The 16,688-nt window shown below is 41.5% G+C and overlaps 1 protein-coding gene across 3 annotated transcripts; it reads right to left on the bottom strand.

Moving 5' to 3' along the window:
• Positions 1 to 492: 492 nt before the first annotated feature.
• orc4 (origin recognition complex, subunit 4) lies at positions 493 to 12,540 on the bottom strand. 3 transcript variants are annotated; one of them, XM_078243871.1, is made up of 14 exons: positions 12,441 to 12,540; positions 11,598 to 11,671; positions 11,434 to 11,510; positions 10,172 to 10,262; positions 9,915 to 9,990; positions 8,975 to 9,060; positions 8,829 to 8,877; positions 8,330 to 8,481; positions 7,910 to 8,083; positions 5,016 to 5,102; positions 4,810 to 4,918; positions 3,489 to 3,584; positions 2,650 to 2,717; positions 493 to 1,769 (listed from the first exon to the last, which is right to left on the bottom strand). In XM_078243871.1, the coding sequence occupies exons 2-14, from the start codon at positions 11,652 to 11,654 to the stop codon at positions 1,587 to 1,589; spliced, it is 1,305 nt and encodes a 434-aa protein (XP_078099997.1). In that variant the 5' UTR covers positions 11,655 to 11,671; positions 12,441 to 12,540; the 3' UTR covers positions 493 to 1,586. The 3 variants fall into 3 exon arrangements, with proteins under 3 accessions (XP_078099997.1, XP_078099998.1, XP_078099999.1); XM_078243872.1 differs by having other exon boundaries at positions 12,468 to 12,535; XM_078243873.1 differs by lacking the exon at positions 493 to 1,769 and having other exon boundaries at positions 2,658 to 2,717; positions 3,460 to 3,584.
• Between the last annotated feature and the right edge of the window lie 4,148 nt (positions 12,541 to 16,688).

Genomic DNA, 16,688 nt, shown 5'->3' with positions numbered 1-16,688 from the left:
AAGAGATGGATCAGTGACCCCTTACTATATATAATGAAGTTGCATATTAAACTGGGACTACACTAACATGTAGGGGGGCCTCAAACCTTTATACATAGCTTTTTAGTGCATAGAATACGAAGCTGATCAAATAATTGTTGGCATGATTTTATAAATATTATTTAATGTTAAACATGTGGCACAGTGAATCCTTAGGATTCAAACTCAACTTCACTAAGCCTCCCCCCCCCCCCCACGTGGAGGCTTGTTCCTCAGCCCAGAGGCCGAGGGTTTGAGCCTGACCTGCGGCAGTTTCCTGCATGTCTCCCCCATCTCTAATATCTAAGCTGTCCCAGTGATTAATGGCGGAAAAAAATCTTTAAAAGAAAAACAATGAACAATGATTTGATAGAACATCTTTCTCGAGATCTGGCAGCCCTATTTGGCCTACATCAGGGGGGGTCAAACTCAGCTTCACTAAGGGCCACACTGGAAAATAAGAATCACACCACGTTCAGTTTATTCACGCTTTTATTTCATCAAAAAAAAGTCAAATATCTTTAACTGGATTGTTGCATGTCTCATGTAGCCTTTTCACTTACTGTTTGGTCGCCATAAAGCCCCAAAAAAGTAACTTAGCCATCAAAGAAAAATAGCGCCAAAAACATCGGAAAAGAACGTTGAAAAAGCATCGGCAAAAGTGACAAAACTTTTCAGAAAAAGCAACAAAAACCAGGTGGGCCAAAATGTATTGTGAGCCTAAATTGAGGGAGGGCTGGATCAAACTCTGCGAGGGGCCGGATTTGGCCCGCGGGCCTCGAGTTTGACACCATTGGTCATCAGGACAAGCTGTATTGTCTCTTTACATTCCCTCTTTATTCTTCTCCTTTTGAGAATATACATAGAACACGTACAGCAGGCTGTTATTATAAGGCCTCCTGCACACTGGCTGCGTGGCGTGAGCGTGTCAGCTGTCTGTTTTTATTTCGGCTCCCATGGTAACAGGTTAGAGCGTGCAGACTGCCTGCGTGACACGCACGTGAAAACGCGTGCATGCTAGAAATAGAACCGACGCCTATTTTTCATGCGACACGCAAGCGTGTTGGAAGCGTTTCCAGACAAAATAGAACACAAAAAGATGTTTATATGTCATTTTGACACAAATACATATTAATAAATGACATGTTGATGTTTGAAAGTCTCTGGGTTTTGACATAAATGCAGATATAAATGTCATTTAAAAAAAAATTAAAAATATTGCACCTGTCAATACAGAACGAAATATTCTGTAGCCTGGTTTGCCGTCCATACTGCCGACGTTGTCTTTAATCAATGGGAAACATCCATGTGTACAGACGAGGCTAGCAGCAGTGCTGCGTCAAGACACCTTTCTGGTGTGCAAAGACATAGAAAACGCCACGCAACAGACATGCCACGCTCACGCCACGCAGCCAGTGTGCAGGAGGCCTAAGAATGAGTGGAAACAGACACACGTCTCAGAAGGAATGGAAGAAGAAAAGTATTGCGAGGGAACGCAAAAGTAGTCCCCTCAAAAAAGTCTCATAAAGTACATAACTACATGAAGTCCAAAAAGGATGCTTCGAGTCCTAGCTGAATGCCGACATGGCCCACTGCTTGATGTCAGTGGGGCATTGTGGGTATTTCTGCAGGGCCTCCATGATCTGACTGTGGTCCAGCATGAGTCTCATCAGCTGGTACTCCCTCTGGATTCGGGACGCCGAGCTGTCGAGCGGCCGGATCAGCTCCAGCTGCTGCAGGTGCTCGAAGGCCTGAGGGACGGGTGGTTTCAGTAAAAGGAATCAAAGTCAAGCCTTTAAAAGTGCTATTTACAAAAAAATATATGAATATTATCTTTCTTCCTAACAGGGCTAGAGAGCCTCTGAAAAGCACCATGGGACTCTTTAAAGCTATAGTGCGTAGTTTCTGTCTCCCCCATGAGGAACTCTAAGGAATGACAACACTGTCACATGATACAAACCTTCCGTGATCAGGCCCCCCCCTCCACACAGTTGCTAGTAGCCAAGGAGGACACGGCGGATTAAAAAACATGTTGGACTCTTCAGAAGAGGTCATTATCTTGAGTTTCTGCGCGGGAAAAGTCACCGGACGCCATAAATCTTCTGAACATAGTCATACGGAGAAATCCAGAGAGAGTTGTGTGGAGCTGATAGTCTTAATTAGCTTTGTAGCAACTCATTTGGCGATGGCTTAAATGTAACAGACGCTCATAAATATCAAAAAGTTACACACTAAAGCTTTAAATGCTTAAGGCTGCGTTCAGACAGACTGCGTTCAGACAGGCTGCGTTCAGACAGGCTGCGTCGGCCGCCAGACGGTCCGGCAAAAACGCAGGTCTTTCCACGGAAAGAAAGAAACGCAGCGGGCCTGCGGCGAAAAGTTGAGACCGACTCAACTTTTGAGAAACGCAACCCCACGTCTCGCTGCGCTGGCCAATCATGTAACCGGGGATCTGACTTGTCAGTGTTTTGAGGCGGTGTGAGAGTCCCGTACAGGAAACGGGAAACATCACTGCCTCTATCGCTGCCACAAGAAAGTTTTAACACACCAAACACAAGCACTGAACTGTCGGGGAGTTTGTGGAACAGCTGACTTTCCCCCCCCCCGCTGTGAACGCCCCGTTATACAGACCTTCATGATGACAGGTTGCTCAAAGTTGTACATGGAGTTTGACTTCCTCTGCAGGAACTTCTTAAACTCTAAAAACAGAAAAAAACAAACAGACAGAAGATGTAGAAAAACCAACTGATCACATACAAGTAAGAACAAGTTGAATTACATTCTGGCTGATATTTGACTGTTTTTGGACTCACAGTCAGACTTTTATTTGTCATTCTTAGCATCTGTGACAAACGCTTACTCCTCTTGTTGATTCATTTTTGTTGTTTTTCCGTCATTCATTCATTCATTCATTCATCCAACCTTTATTCTGAGTACAAGTAGAAGTTTGAAGGTTTAAAACCAGATTTTCTAAATTGTCCAAAAGGCAAAAGTGAGTGTCTGGGACACTAAAGACAGAAGCAGTTTTGACTACCTTGTCCCTTCCTTTAGAAGCTATTTGGTTGCTCTTTTTGCACCAAAACAACAATCCTAAGCACTGTAAGTGTCACTGTGGTGTTGAGTTCAGTTTGCGTGTGGTTTTGTGCATACATCCAAACATTCTGTTCAACCGAGAGTCTCACAACCATAGATATGGAAGGAAATATCTTGGAACCTATCTTGGTCATAAACTATTTCCACTACCATTTCTTCCATTTATGAATGAAAACATTTCCTCTTAACTGGTAAGTCATTTTCTTTCATAGTGTAAATGTCTTCTGTCATTTCTAACCATTGGTGGTGTTGAGTTTGGATATTTTGACATGTCACTGTGCTGCTTTTCACAGCCCCTTTGGATGGCTTTTTATTTCATTTCATCTGTCTGCGTTTTCTATGACGAACCATCAACTAGGTGGAGCGTCCGGCCGTACCGTTGTGAACCATTTGCAGATTGAACGGCTCTCCTTCGTAGACGTCGTTGAGATGTTTCATGGCGATGATCAGGCACAGCTCCAAGACGGACAGACAGAGAGAGAGAGAGAGAGAGAGAGAGAGAGAGAGAGAGAGAGAGAGAGAGAATATGCGGGATATTTATGCAATTTTATGTGATGACAATGTGGGAACTTTTTAAAACTGTGGCTTCATCGCGGGGTTTGCACCTTTCCGCTGATGTTCACGTCTCGTAATTACGTCACTTCATAACGTCCCCATGGCAACAGGGGAAAATGGCTGCTCTTGTGTGAAGTAAACGCAACATTTTTCATCTTTCAGCTAAGATATTTGGGACTTTTTTGCAACGAAACTGCGGGGATTATGAAATCATGCAAGCCTGCATATTTTGCGCAGAAATCGGCAATTTATGCGGCGAAAGTGCGGCGTATTTGAAAAAATGCGCCCCCCCCCCCGCATAAATATGCGGACTTTGGCTGATTATGCATTGAATTATGCAATCGCATAATCACGTTTTTCTGGAGGGACTGGATGTACTCCAGTGCTGTACTTCAGTCCAAATGTTGAGGTACTTGTACTTTACTTGAGTCTTTTTTTTTTTCATGCCACTTTCTACTTCTACTCCGCTACATTTCAGAGAGACATATTGTACTTTTTACTCCACTACATTCATCTGTTACAGCTTTAGTTACTAGTTACTTTACACATTAAGATTCCTGCACACAAAACACATGTAGTTTATAAAATCTGATGTTTTATTCTAAAGTAAACTAGACAAACAAGTTTATTGACATGCTAAAAATTTTTTTTTAAAAAATCACCAGAAATGTTGTGCCAAAAATGAGATAGCAGCAAAACATAAGAAATGGCACCACATCTTTTACGAAAAAAATGCCAAAAAGACGTTGGAAAAAAGCCCCCAAAATGGTGTCAAAAATATGGGAAAAAGCGACAAAAACTAGGCGGGCCAAAATTTATTGTGAACCTAAATTGATACGTGGATCCGGATCAAAGGGTGTGAGGGGCCGAGTTCGGCCTTGAGTTTGACCCCCCTGGATTAGACCATTAAACACACAACTGGTTGATCCTTTACACTTTCTACAATGGAGAAGAGTTCTTTACTTTTAATACTTTAACTACATTTTCCTGATGATACTTACAGACTTTTACTGAAGTAACATTTTCAATGCAGGGATTTGTAACAGAGTAACAGAGTATTTTTTACAGTGTGGAAATAGTACTTTTACTAAAGGATCTGAATACTTCTTCCAGCGCTGAGAGTGATAGACATGATTTTTTTACCGTGGAGTATGTTGGCCTTGGCGTCAGAGAAACACAGTCTGCTGGCCTCCAGCAGGTCTGCAGGCTTGACGGCAGGTTTAGCTACAGACACGCGACTCAGACACAACATCTGGAAAACAGAGAGTGAGGTCGCTCGGGGTTTAGTGTCTCAAACTTAAATGCCGCATGTAGTTTTGTAACAATGAAAGAAATGCGCCGCGTCGTACCAGCAGCATGTGCATCGAGCGGAAGTCTTTGCTGGAGTTGAAGTGTCTCTGTAAAACATCCACCGCTGATTTGTCTTCAACCAGCGTCTGAAGACAGCAACAGAACAAAAACACAAGAGATTGGTTGTGGGCGTGGGCCGCTGGGAGTTTCCTACGGTATGATAACCTTCAGCAAAAATATCACCGTTTCACGGTATTGGTTACAGCTTTAAAATGTCTGGGTTAAAAGTGACTTTTTTCCCCATTGAACACTGTATTTTATTTTTCAACACTAGGGGTCGACTGATTTTCAGGGCCGATACCGATTATTAGTAGTTAAAGTGCTGATATTATGCTCATTTTCAGGTTCATAATTGTATTTAGAGGTATCAGAATAGGTTTACATGGTTTCATTTTCAAAAAACACCATATTTTTGTTGTACTGCACATTGCTGCAGCTCCTCTTTTCACCCTGTGTGTTGAGCTCTCCATTTTAGCTACAGAGTGAGACATCGCACTTCTATCCCATCTTTGTTGGGAGTAGCACATGCTCAGTACCTAGGTAAGGACTACTAGCCAGTCAGAAGCAGAGTATGAGGGCGTGCCCTGACAGTTCCTAGGTAAGGACTACTAGCCAGTCAGAAGCAGAGTATGAGGGTGTGCCCTGACAGTACCTAGGTAAGGACTACTAGCCAGTCAGAAGCAGAGTATGAGGGCGTGCCCTGACAGTACCTAGGTAAGGACTACTAGCCAGTCAGAAGCAGAGTATGAGGGAGTGCCCTGACAGTACCTAGGTAAGGACTACTAGCCAGTCAGAAGCAGAGTATGAGGGCGTGCCCTGACAGTACCTAGGTAAGGACTACTAGCCAGTCAGAAGCAGAGTATGAGGGCGTGCCCTGACAGTACCTAGGTAAGGACTACTAGCCAGTCAGAAGCAGAGTATGAGGGAGTGCCCTGACAGTACCTAGGTAAGGACTACTAGCCAGTCAGAAGCAGAGTATGAGGGCGTGTCCTGACAGTTCCTAGGTAAGGACTACTAGCCAGTCAGAAGCAGAGTATGAGGGAGTGCCACGCTAGCAGCTAGGCGAGCATTATAACGTGTGTTCCAAAGTGACCACGTTTGTCTCTGAAGTAAAGGCTGGACTACAACAGAGCTGTTTGGAGCAGTTTGTGAACAGTGTTTTCTGTTGGAGATGGTAAGTCCCTTTGGGGGGGGGGGGACTTTGGACTTTTTCACTTTGTAAACCTATAACATGCACAAAAAAAAGTTATATAACACAATAAAGGAAAGGGAAAAAACCAAAAAGCATAATATGAGCACTTTAATGAAACCGATATAGACTTGGTCGGCATTACTGGGAACGCCCACTAAAACGTCATTTCCGTTTATGCCGTCGGGTAAAACAAACCATTCTAATGAATGAGTAGAGACCTTAGCGGTTGATCTTGACTCGTCATACTTATGATTGTTTTTTTGCTTGGTACAATGCCGAAAAGTTGCTGCGTGGCGTTCTGCGCCTCTAATAAAGTTAAAAAAAATCCAGATCTTAAGTTTTATATACTGCCGAATAGACAGACGGAGCCGGTGATACCACGAACGTCGCTGCTACAGTCCAAACTGTGACAATTTCATGGAATTTATTCATTTAACATGCTTAGACATACTAGTGCTACTAGTACAACAGACTGTCTGATGACCCTGGGTTAACGTTAGCTGTCTCTTACCTGGAGACTCAATCAGGTAGCTAACGTTAACAAAAAATGTGGGGAAACGTCACCTCTGGCCGCTCCGTTGGGTCGTTTATCCAGTCACTTCTAATGTACGGACAATCCGACCCAACACGGCTCAGTTTGGTTTTAATGTAATGCTCTGTCAAGCGGTTAAAGCGCTTTTGAGCAGTCCATACTGGGTTAACGCTACGTTATCTCGTCAGGGGGGAAAGGATTGTTCTCCCCCACGGCGACTCCGCCACAGGCCACGCCCCCAGCGATGACGAGTCACCGACCAAGTGGATTTGAATCCGATATGCATTTACAGTGAAAATGAAAATCTTTAAGTCAAAATTAAGATTCACAAACTCCACACAAAAACCAACACAAAACTTAGTTTGAATGCTTTAAAAAAGGTGCTCTAAGCGATGTTGGGTGATGTCACTACAAAACGGAGGCTAGCTCGCCCCTCCCTCCTCCTCATCCCATCCCCCCCCCCCTCCCTTGCGTGCTTCCACGCACTAACCCCCCCCCCCCCCCAAATCCTTCTTGTCAGTTATTGGCTGGAAGACTGTTTGTTATGTTTGGTGGTGCAGGTTGCCGCAGTTTGTTTTTGTTGCCGTTTGTGGAGCCTGGGCTGTCTACAGAGACCGCGTTTTTTTTACAGTGTGTTCAGGGGACAGGCAGCTAGCAGATAGTGAGGAGATGTTTTTTTACAGTGTGTTCAGGGGACAGGCAGCTAGCAGATAGTGAGGAGATGTTTTTTTACAGTGTGTTCAGGGGACAGGCAGCTAGCAGATAGTGAGGAGATGTTTTTTACAGTGTGTTCAGGGGACAGGCAGCTAGCAGATAGTGAGGAGATGTTTTTTACAGTGTGTTCAGGGGACAGGCAGCTAGCAGATAGTGAGGAGATGTTTTTTACAGTGTGTTCAGGGGACAGGCAGCTAGCAGATAGTGAGGAGATGTTTGCTGTATGTGACAAAAAAAATGTTGTAGCCTAAAAAACACGTGACATCGCTTAGAGCACCTTTAAGCAAGTATTTACTAAATTAGAAACTTTCAACATAATACACATTAAAAGATGAAGCAGAGGGAAAGACACCGAGCTGTGTTTAATTCATTAACTTTATCAGTTATTAGCAAATAAAACGCTGATACAGATAATCCCTATTTTAGACCGAGCCTAGACTCGTCCCTTGATTCACCTTTACGCTGGCGTTCCAGTCCTCGGCAAACTGGTGGTCGGGGAAGTCGGCGGGCAGGCTGAGCTGGGTCCGGACCTGCGCCAGGTACTGAGGGAACGTCGGGTTGCTCAGCAGGTGGATCTGACGGTGGGAGAACCGTGACTTCACCCGCTTCTCCAGCAGCTCCAGAACATCCTGCGTGAAAAGGAACCACGGCACCAAAATGTTTCAGTGAACCACCAACCAGCAGTACCATCTCGTATCATCTTATAGGTGGACTGCTTTAGCTTTAAGTTTTGTCTTTAAAACTTTTTGAGTGCAAGTTACTTATTATCTGCTCTAGCCTTTCCAACGCTTCAGACACAGATATGGTGAGAACGCTACAAAAATGATTGACGCCAAGTGTGCCCATAGCCTAAATGTAGCCTGAGCGAGGCTCACCAGTCGGCAGGTAATGCCGACCACGGCGACAGGAGCCTGAGCCGACTGGGAGACGTCCAGCAGGTTGTAGAGCAGAGTCTGGTTCTTGTGGTGGGCGAAAAGGTCAAACTCCTCCAGGACGAACAACACGGGGCGGCTGCTGCTGCGATCCCCTGGACGGGAGAGAGAAGAAGGAACTGCATATATACTCTTATACTCTTAAAGGGAGACCCAGGTGAATAGGAAAACAAATGAACCAACAGATATCAGCATGAAAGTTCCCAGTTGATTACTGACATTAAGACAAATTGTTTTTCTGAAATGTTTGTTTAAATATGCCCCCATACCCTTCCCCTCCCTTCTTCCCCTCCATTCTTCCCTCTTTTTTAAAATATGAAAACAAGGCGTTATCTAATGCTAACTTTTGGTGAATTTAGGAGAAATTTACAGGCGAAAAATAGATAAAATGTAGTCAGATGTGTAGAGAAGTGTCTCCCCTTAAATTAACAAATGTTCTAACCTTTCTTCAATGCCTCCAGCAGGAAAGCCAGATTCTCTGCAAAACTGCCCTGAAAAATTAAACACAAAACAGGTATTTAGAGCAGTTCTTTTTTTATTGCATTATTTATTACAAAACTGTTGACAAAACTCTTTCCCGACACTTACAAACACTTTGTCACCGACGACGTTTTCCAGGTGGAGCTGCCGCGTTATCTCTTTCAGCGCTATCCTGTCGTCAGTCTGCAGGAGACCTGCAGCAAACAGGCGAGAAACGGAGCTTTGAAAGGAGTCTGTGCTCGGAGAAGATCACACAATATGCTGATGATACCTATATCTCTGGTTCCTGTATGAAACCCTGGAAGAATATCTTCCGCGGCCATAAGCAAGAACAAATCCGGAAATTAGAAAAATCTCACAAAATGTCTTCATGTTTAGATCCTTAAATTCCGAATAAATAAAATCTAAAATAGTCCAAAATCTCCTCCTCTGCATGCAAACTATCGTTCAACGTACTTTTGTGTAAATAAACAGTAGTGTGCACTGAGCTGTAACTTTCAACGTCACTTCCAGAGAGCCTCCTCGTCGCTTGGAGACGCATAACCATGGTAACCCCTGCCGACCTCCGCTCTGGCGGATCGCCAGATAGTAGTTATCTGGCGATGCATCGGAAAGCTGCAAACCCCGTGATGAAGCCACGATGAAACCGCAGTTTTTGCAAGTTCCCGCAATTTCATCGCATAAAATTGCATAAATATCCCGCATATTCCATCGCATTGTTGAAGAAAACGTGACGCATAATCAAGGATTTTTGCCCAACAATCACAAAAAAACTCTTTTCTGGAAGGACTGATTAGAGAGTTACCGACGTTACGGAGCTCCTCGGTTTCTGTCAGTTTGTCTGTTATGAACGTTGTTGTTACTACCGCATTGCATTGTGGGATATAATGCTGGCGTAGTGCCCAGTGTTTGCATACTGTAATATTTAACCGGAAATAGTACGGAATTCATGTACTATTTACATTGTACTAGTAGTACTTATCGTGTGTAGGCGGCTTTAGTGCGAAACTGCAGAAGCAGCCCATGTGTGGAGACCTGGAGCCTGTACCGTTGAGATGAACCTGGAGCAGGTTTTTTTGGGCTTCTTTCTCCTCTAGCAGGTCTCTCAGCACACACTTCAGGAGCTGCAGACCCCAAAACAAAACACAGACACCATCAGACAATACAACCCTCCAAGGATTTAAACACACTTCCAACACAATTCAACATCTTCCCAACCATTTTTATTTGTTTATTTTTTTTTATTTTTTACCCACGATACCCTTGAGCCCATTTGAAGCATGTGCTGTGGCTGCGGGGGCTCACCATCGTTTTCCCCGCCCCCCTGGGGCCGACGATTAGCACCGAGTTACTCTCCCCGTGGACGGCCGTCCGCTTCAGCAGCTCCAGGAGGTGTCTGGAAAACACAGGGTTTTAGACTACAATACCCATAATATGCTCTTCCAGTTGTGGGAAATAATGAGTTCAACAGTTAAAAGAGAAATGTCTTGTCTCTTTGTCCTACTTAGTCAGTAACAGCTCCATCTAATCAGCGGCGGAAGAAGAAGTATTCTAATCATCTAATCATCTCAGCTGGACTTGTAGGCCGTTATATTGTTGGTTAGTTTACTTTAGAATAAAACATCAGATTTTATAAACTACATGTGTTTTGTGTGCAGGAATCTTAATGTGTAAAGTAACTAGTAACTAAAGCTGTAACAGATGAATGTAGTGGAGTAAGAAGTACAATATTTCTCTGAAATGTAGCGGAGTAGAAGTGGAAAGTGGCTTGAAAAGAAAAAGACTCAAGTACAGTACCTCAACATTTGGACTGTACAGTACTGGAGTAAATGTACTTAGTTACGTTTCACCACTGGACCAAGGATACATCTTTTAGTTATATATCCAAGAAACTGGAGCGTTTCCAGCCTCCCAACTGGGCCGGTGCTGTCAGCCAGGTAAAGACTGAACTGGGTCACTGAGACTCACACTGTGTCCCAGATCGTCTCTTCATTACAGATGACAAAACCTACTACAAAGTTCTATTAAATTGATTATGGGACTTTTATATTCATCTCGCTCTAACTTCACCGTATTGCTCTCAAGAAGATTTTTCTTCACAGTAACAAATGACTACTTTAACATTTGACATGTAATTTCCAAAACCATTCGAGACCTTTAAGTGGCCTAAATATTTTCCTAAACTAGAACTGAAACAATTAATCGATTAGTTCGATCCACCAAAACAAATAATTCACAATTTTGATAATTGGTAAATTGTTTTCAGTAATCTTTTTTTTTCAGCAGAAAACTCCCAAAATTATATGATTTCGGTTTTTCAATGTGAGGATTTCTGGCTTTTCTTTGTTTAATGTAAATCTTCAGTGTATAGTTTGGGGGTTTTGACAGAAAAAAAGCCATTTAAAGATGGCAACTTGGGCTTTGAGGAATTCTTTATCAGCACTGTTCGCTATTTTCTGAGACTTTATGGACCAAACAAGTAAACGAGAGGCGGGTTGATCTAGAATAACAAGAAAATAATGAAATATTTTTAGGCTTTTTAGCCGGTATTGATGAAATGAACATACTTGTGTTGAGCTTCCAGTCCCTCCGGCCTGTCAGGGAGCTGCTGATGGCAAAGCCGCTCCCTTAAAATCTCCTGAACCTGAAAATGAAGATAAATAAAGACATTTCAGTGACACAATATCACAAACAAGTTAGAAGAGAATAAGTCAAACTGGCTGATACAAACCTGTGTGATGCATTCTCCTTTTGGCATATGAGCCTCTTGTATCTTCCTCTTACTCATGGGGCTGGGACTCTGAACTGCAAAACACGTTCATTGGTTTAAAATACATGACATTTGTGGTGCCCAAAGAATGTGCTGAGGGGGTCTCCAAGGGTCCTTTATGACATCCCATGAAAATGAAAACTACTAATCTCATGTTGATGTAAAACCTTTGAAATTGCAGTTATGTGTCCATTACATGCACTAACATTGGGGCATCGACAGCCTTAGCCCTGATAGCAGACTTCGTCTTGGACGTTGACAAGTTAACGCCAAACTCCAATACAGTTTTCGTCGCAAAAAACAACTATGACCTCGTTTGTAACATAGGTGCATGAATGCTGTAACGTGAGATAAGATCTTAAATAAATGAGGGCAAATAAGAAACATCTATTTAAATACAAATGTCCACTTTAATAACTGCCTCGGAGGTGTGTTTACAAATTAGCCTGAATCATTAAACACGAATCCCTTAAGCTTTAGTGTATGATATGTATGCCGAATTATAAAGTGACTCGTACATGTTCAGAAGCGGTCGCAAGTTGTATTCAATATTGTGTTCATATTTGCTGGAAAGCAGTGAGTTACTAATGTGTTACAATTTACGAATGGAGTTTGGTATCACTTTCTCTCCACGCTGAACTAAACGTCAGGGCTTTTTAGCTGCACGCTAAAAATAAAAATAAAAGAGGCAAACAGCAGCAGTCCGCTTTAGCTAGGAACGATTACTTTGACTATGTAAGTTACTAACATTAACGTTAATCTGTCTAGCAATGTATACACACATCAAATAATAACGAGACATACCTGGGAAAACAACTGTAATTCACCTACTTAGGCTCGATCTTCGCGGGAATATACTGCTCTGCCAGCGATGACGACTTCCTGCTTTGACGAATTCTCCGGCACTGATTGGCTGAGGCTTAGACTAGAAATGCACTGTCACATAACATACAGTATAGTATATTGATGATCACATTCAATTCATACAGCCTCAATTTACATTACTTTTAGGGAAAATGTGTTGTTTGGATTCACTCAAAATGATGATTATGTTCAGAGTATTATGTGTTAAATGTACTCATTATTTTAACCACATTTTATTTACATAAATCTAAAAAATGCAAAAACAAAAGCTTTCTGGAGCTGGTTGCCAATATTAAAGAAAACATTTTTTTTCCATATCTGATTGTACAAACGAAAAAGCTGTTAAATCATATGACCTCTGTAAGCTTTACAAACTATTTATTGGATTATGTTTTGCTTTTGTTTTGGTAATATCTTTTGGGTTAACCTTGTTTGTGATTGTAGACTCAAAGATGTACAGAAGATGTTAAAGGCTATTCATGTTTGTGAATAAAGATTGTTTAAATACAAATCAAATACTGGCAGCCAATCACAATTACCCAATAATAATAATAATACATAATACATAATACATAAATAGAAAAGGTCAAGCATTGAGTATATCCTCATCATTTGGACACGTGTGTAGTTCATGAAACTATTACTATATATTTATATACTTAATATGTAATACCTTATACGTAATTTATTTCTTTGAACAGGGACAGTGCACCAAAAAAAAAAAAAAAAACATTAATAGATGTCTTGTGCCAGGTTTTGGCAAATTGCTAGTTTCTGCCCGTAGTCCCTGGGACTACTAGCGGTGATAAATGGGAAAGAAGTTGGCTTAGAAGATGTATACTTCATGCTTTATAAAACAGGCAAAACAGACACTGATTGCCCAAAACAGAGGCAATTAAATGGCTTAAATGTAAAGCCATAACTGCCACCACTGCTCTGCTGCTGATTTTGATCAAATAAGAAGGGATGATTCATAACAGCTTTCACTCACTCACAACGATGATAAGTTCTGGAGATACTTATAATCTTCCTGTGGCTCACAATAAAACCACCAGATATCTCGCAGATCGTCTCCCAGTCTCCGCTCCCATTTGAGCCTGTCACATTATTCTAAAATACGGCTCTCTCCGCTCACACATTCAGCTCTGTGTTTGCCCTTAAAAATACATGAGGCGGCCCTTTTTTACAGCAGCCATACACTGAATTAATTTAACGTCTCCTTAGGTTTGACCTTCAGTCAACATTCAAAACATTTGCATCCGGAGCTGCATCCTCCTTTTCATCCTCCAGATGACTCAACTCCTCCATCTTTGAGCTTTGGTGACCTTTATTTACTCAGGGAAATTCTTTTTTTCTGAGCATCTGTTTTTGCTTCAGTAGCCTAATACCACTATGTTTTACACACTTAAATACAGTCTTAAATGACCACAATGCAACAGCTGCCTTGCTGAAAATTATGATTATTTATTATGATGTCTTTTCTGCAATAATTCGACAAGCTAGTCTGCTAATTTGCTTCTCTAAAAGCATCACTATGTCAGGAACATAGTGATAGAAAGCACACGTGTCAAATTCTGTCAAATTCTGTCAAATCCGGCCCCACGCAGATTTTGATCCGGCCGACCGGCCCGCATATGAATTTAGGTTCACAATTATTTTTTTTGGCCCACCTAGTTTTTCACTTTTGCCGATGCTTTTGGCGCTTTTTTCCACGTTTTTTCCCAATGTTTTGTCGCCTTTTTCGTCGTTTTGTTGCTTTTTCCAAACTTTTTTTGCCACTTTTTTTCTTTGATGGCTAAGTTACTTTTTCCTTAGTCTATATCGACGATGTTCCATTTCCGGGATTGCTCCGGTGCCGCCGGAAATTGCGCCGGATGTCCCTCTTTCCGCCCAAGACAATTGTGATTGGTTTAAAGAAATGCCAATAAACCAGAGCACGTTTTCCTCCCTTCCAGGAATGCTGTGTGGACAAGGAAGGTCTGGCAATGCGAGACTACTTTTCGCTGACTTTTTTTTAGGTCTTCATGTCAACCAAACTCAGTCAGAAAGCTATATGAGGCATGCAATAATACAGTCAAAGATATTTGACTTTACTGAAATAAAAGCACGTCAATAAACTCTGTGTGGCCCTTAGTGAAGTTGAGTTTGACACCCCTCCTGTTAAGAATTGTAGTTTTTTTTGTATTGTTATCCTTTTCATATTCTTTTAATATTTTAAACTTTGTTTCTGTTTTTTCCCCCCCCGCTATATATGTTTCATATTTTTATACACTTAAATATACAGTCTCAACTGGGAAATGACCACAATACAACGGTTCCTTACTGATAGTTATTGTTGTCATTTCTTTAATAATTCTGATCATTTGTCTCTCCAAAAAGTATCACTATATTCCTGTGAAGATATGTCGTTTTTTTTGTATGATTATCCTTTTTCATTTTCTTTTAATATTATAGCATTATTTCATAACAAAATAAAAACACACACACACACACACACACACACACACACACACACACACACACACACACAGAATGAATTGCTAAAGGTGATCCAGCCGCCGGTGTTAAACGTTTTCAATTGAAACCTTCCGACTAACGTAATTATTATCAACATTACAACAATTTGCAGCTAATAGTATTAATCTTGTTAACACAATACGCCTCATTAACATGACATCCAAGGTATTGGCAAAATAACTGCTGTTAATGGGATTATTATCAGTGAGTTTTGTTACACTAACGAGGAGGGGATTTTTCTTCTCAAGCCTGACAATTATTACGTTTAAAGGGGTGATAGAATGATTATATAAGGTATTTTACACAGTTCCTTAAGGTCTCCTAAGAGGGTATGTAACATTGGTTGGGCTGAAAATTGCCCGAATGCTATTTTATTAGGCCCTTAACTACCCTGTGAATATGACTCTATTTGGAACTAGAGTTTTCTTCCAAATATGGTATGCTCATGAATATTTAGATGAGCTGCGCACTGATTGGTTTGAGCGAACCCCATAGAAACACATGGGAGACGAGACAGCAGGTCTCATATTTCAGACACTGCAAAGTTATACGTTGTTTGTCGGGCTATTTCGTTATTAAATTCACTTCTGAGACTTTTTAAAGCTCAAATATGGGCCGTTTTACGAAAATGTATGGCTAATTGCAAATTTAGTAAGACGTGTCGGATTTTAGGAGCTCCACACAGTCTGACGAGAAAGCGGCAACCTCCACACCCAGTGAAAGCCACCGTTTCTCGGTTACTGGACGACCGGGGCTCGGGGCTCTGCGGAGCTCCGGAGCTGCAAGCTAGGCTATGTGTCCCATTTCATCTGGGGGAAAAGATCGTTGCTACACTCTCGGCATAACTTTCCTATATTTACAGTTTGAATTTCGTCACGCCACTTATATAACATCTACCCCAAGGTCTTATAAAGCTAACTATGGTGTCCGATTTAGTAGAAAGAAAATATCAGCAGAAAACTGCACTTTAAAATGTAACTGTGTCTCTTTTTAGTGGTGACTTTTATATTCAAATCGATGTTTGTTCAATAAAAGAAAGTTGGAAATTGTTTCCTTTCATTTGTTTGAAATTCAACAAGCAGTGTGTTGTAATTTAGCAGAATACTGAAAGGGTTTATTATTTATCGCATGTAATCGTTATCACGATATTCTACAACGTTGCAACGTCGCATATCGCATATTTTCCTCATATTGTGTTGTATCACCTACCTTATGTAATTACAGAATGCTTGTGGAAAAGCCCTAACTTACCTATAATTACTTCAGGTGAAACATGAATGTAATATTAGTATTAATTTGCTAATTCACATGCTGCTTCTAATGCTTTTTTTGGTACCCTTCCAGAAATAATATTCAAGGGTGACCATAAAATATCTGTAATTCTGTACCCTTTTTAGCATCGACCATCAGCAGCTTTAATGTAGAAATGATTTGTATTTGTCAAACAAGTGACACACATATATTTTACCAACAACAGGAGCCCCTGGAGGCCCCCAGACCCCTCTGTGGTTTCCATGACCGAAAACTGCAGCTCTGTGTGAGTCACCCCACCCACACATCCAGTTGCTCCTCCTTCATTTCATAATTTTATTTCCAACTTTTACAATGCAGAGCTTATGTATCTGAGCTATTATTTGATGGTAACGTGCATCACCTCTCCCATCTGCTGGC

This window comes from Sander vitreus, chromosome 24 (genome assembly GCF_031162955.1).
Source record: "Sander vitreus isolate 19-12246 chromosome 24, sanVit1, whole genome shotgun sequence".
In the NCBI taxonomy this organism is placed as follows: domain Eukaryota; kingdom Metazoa; phylum Chordata; class Actinopteri; order Perciformes; family Percidae; genus Sander; species Sander vitreus.
The sequence above is the reverse complement of the archived record's forward strand: the minus strand, read 5'-3'. Positions and strand labels throughout refer to the sequence as shown.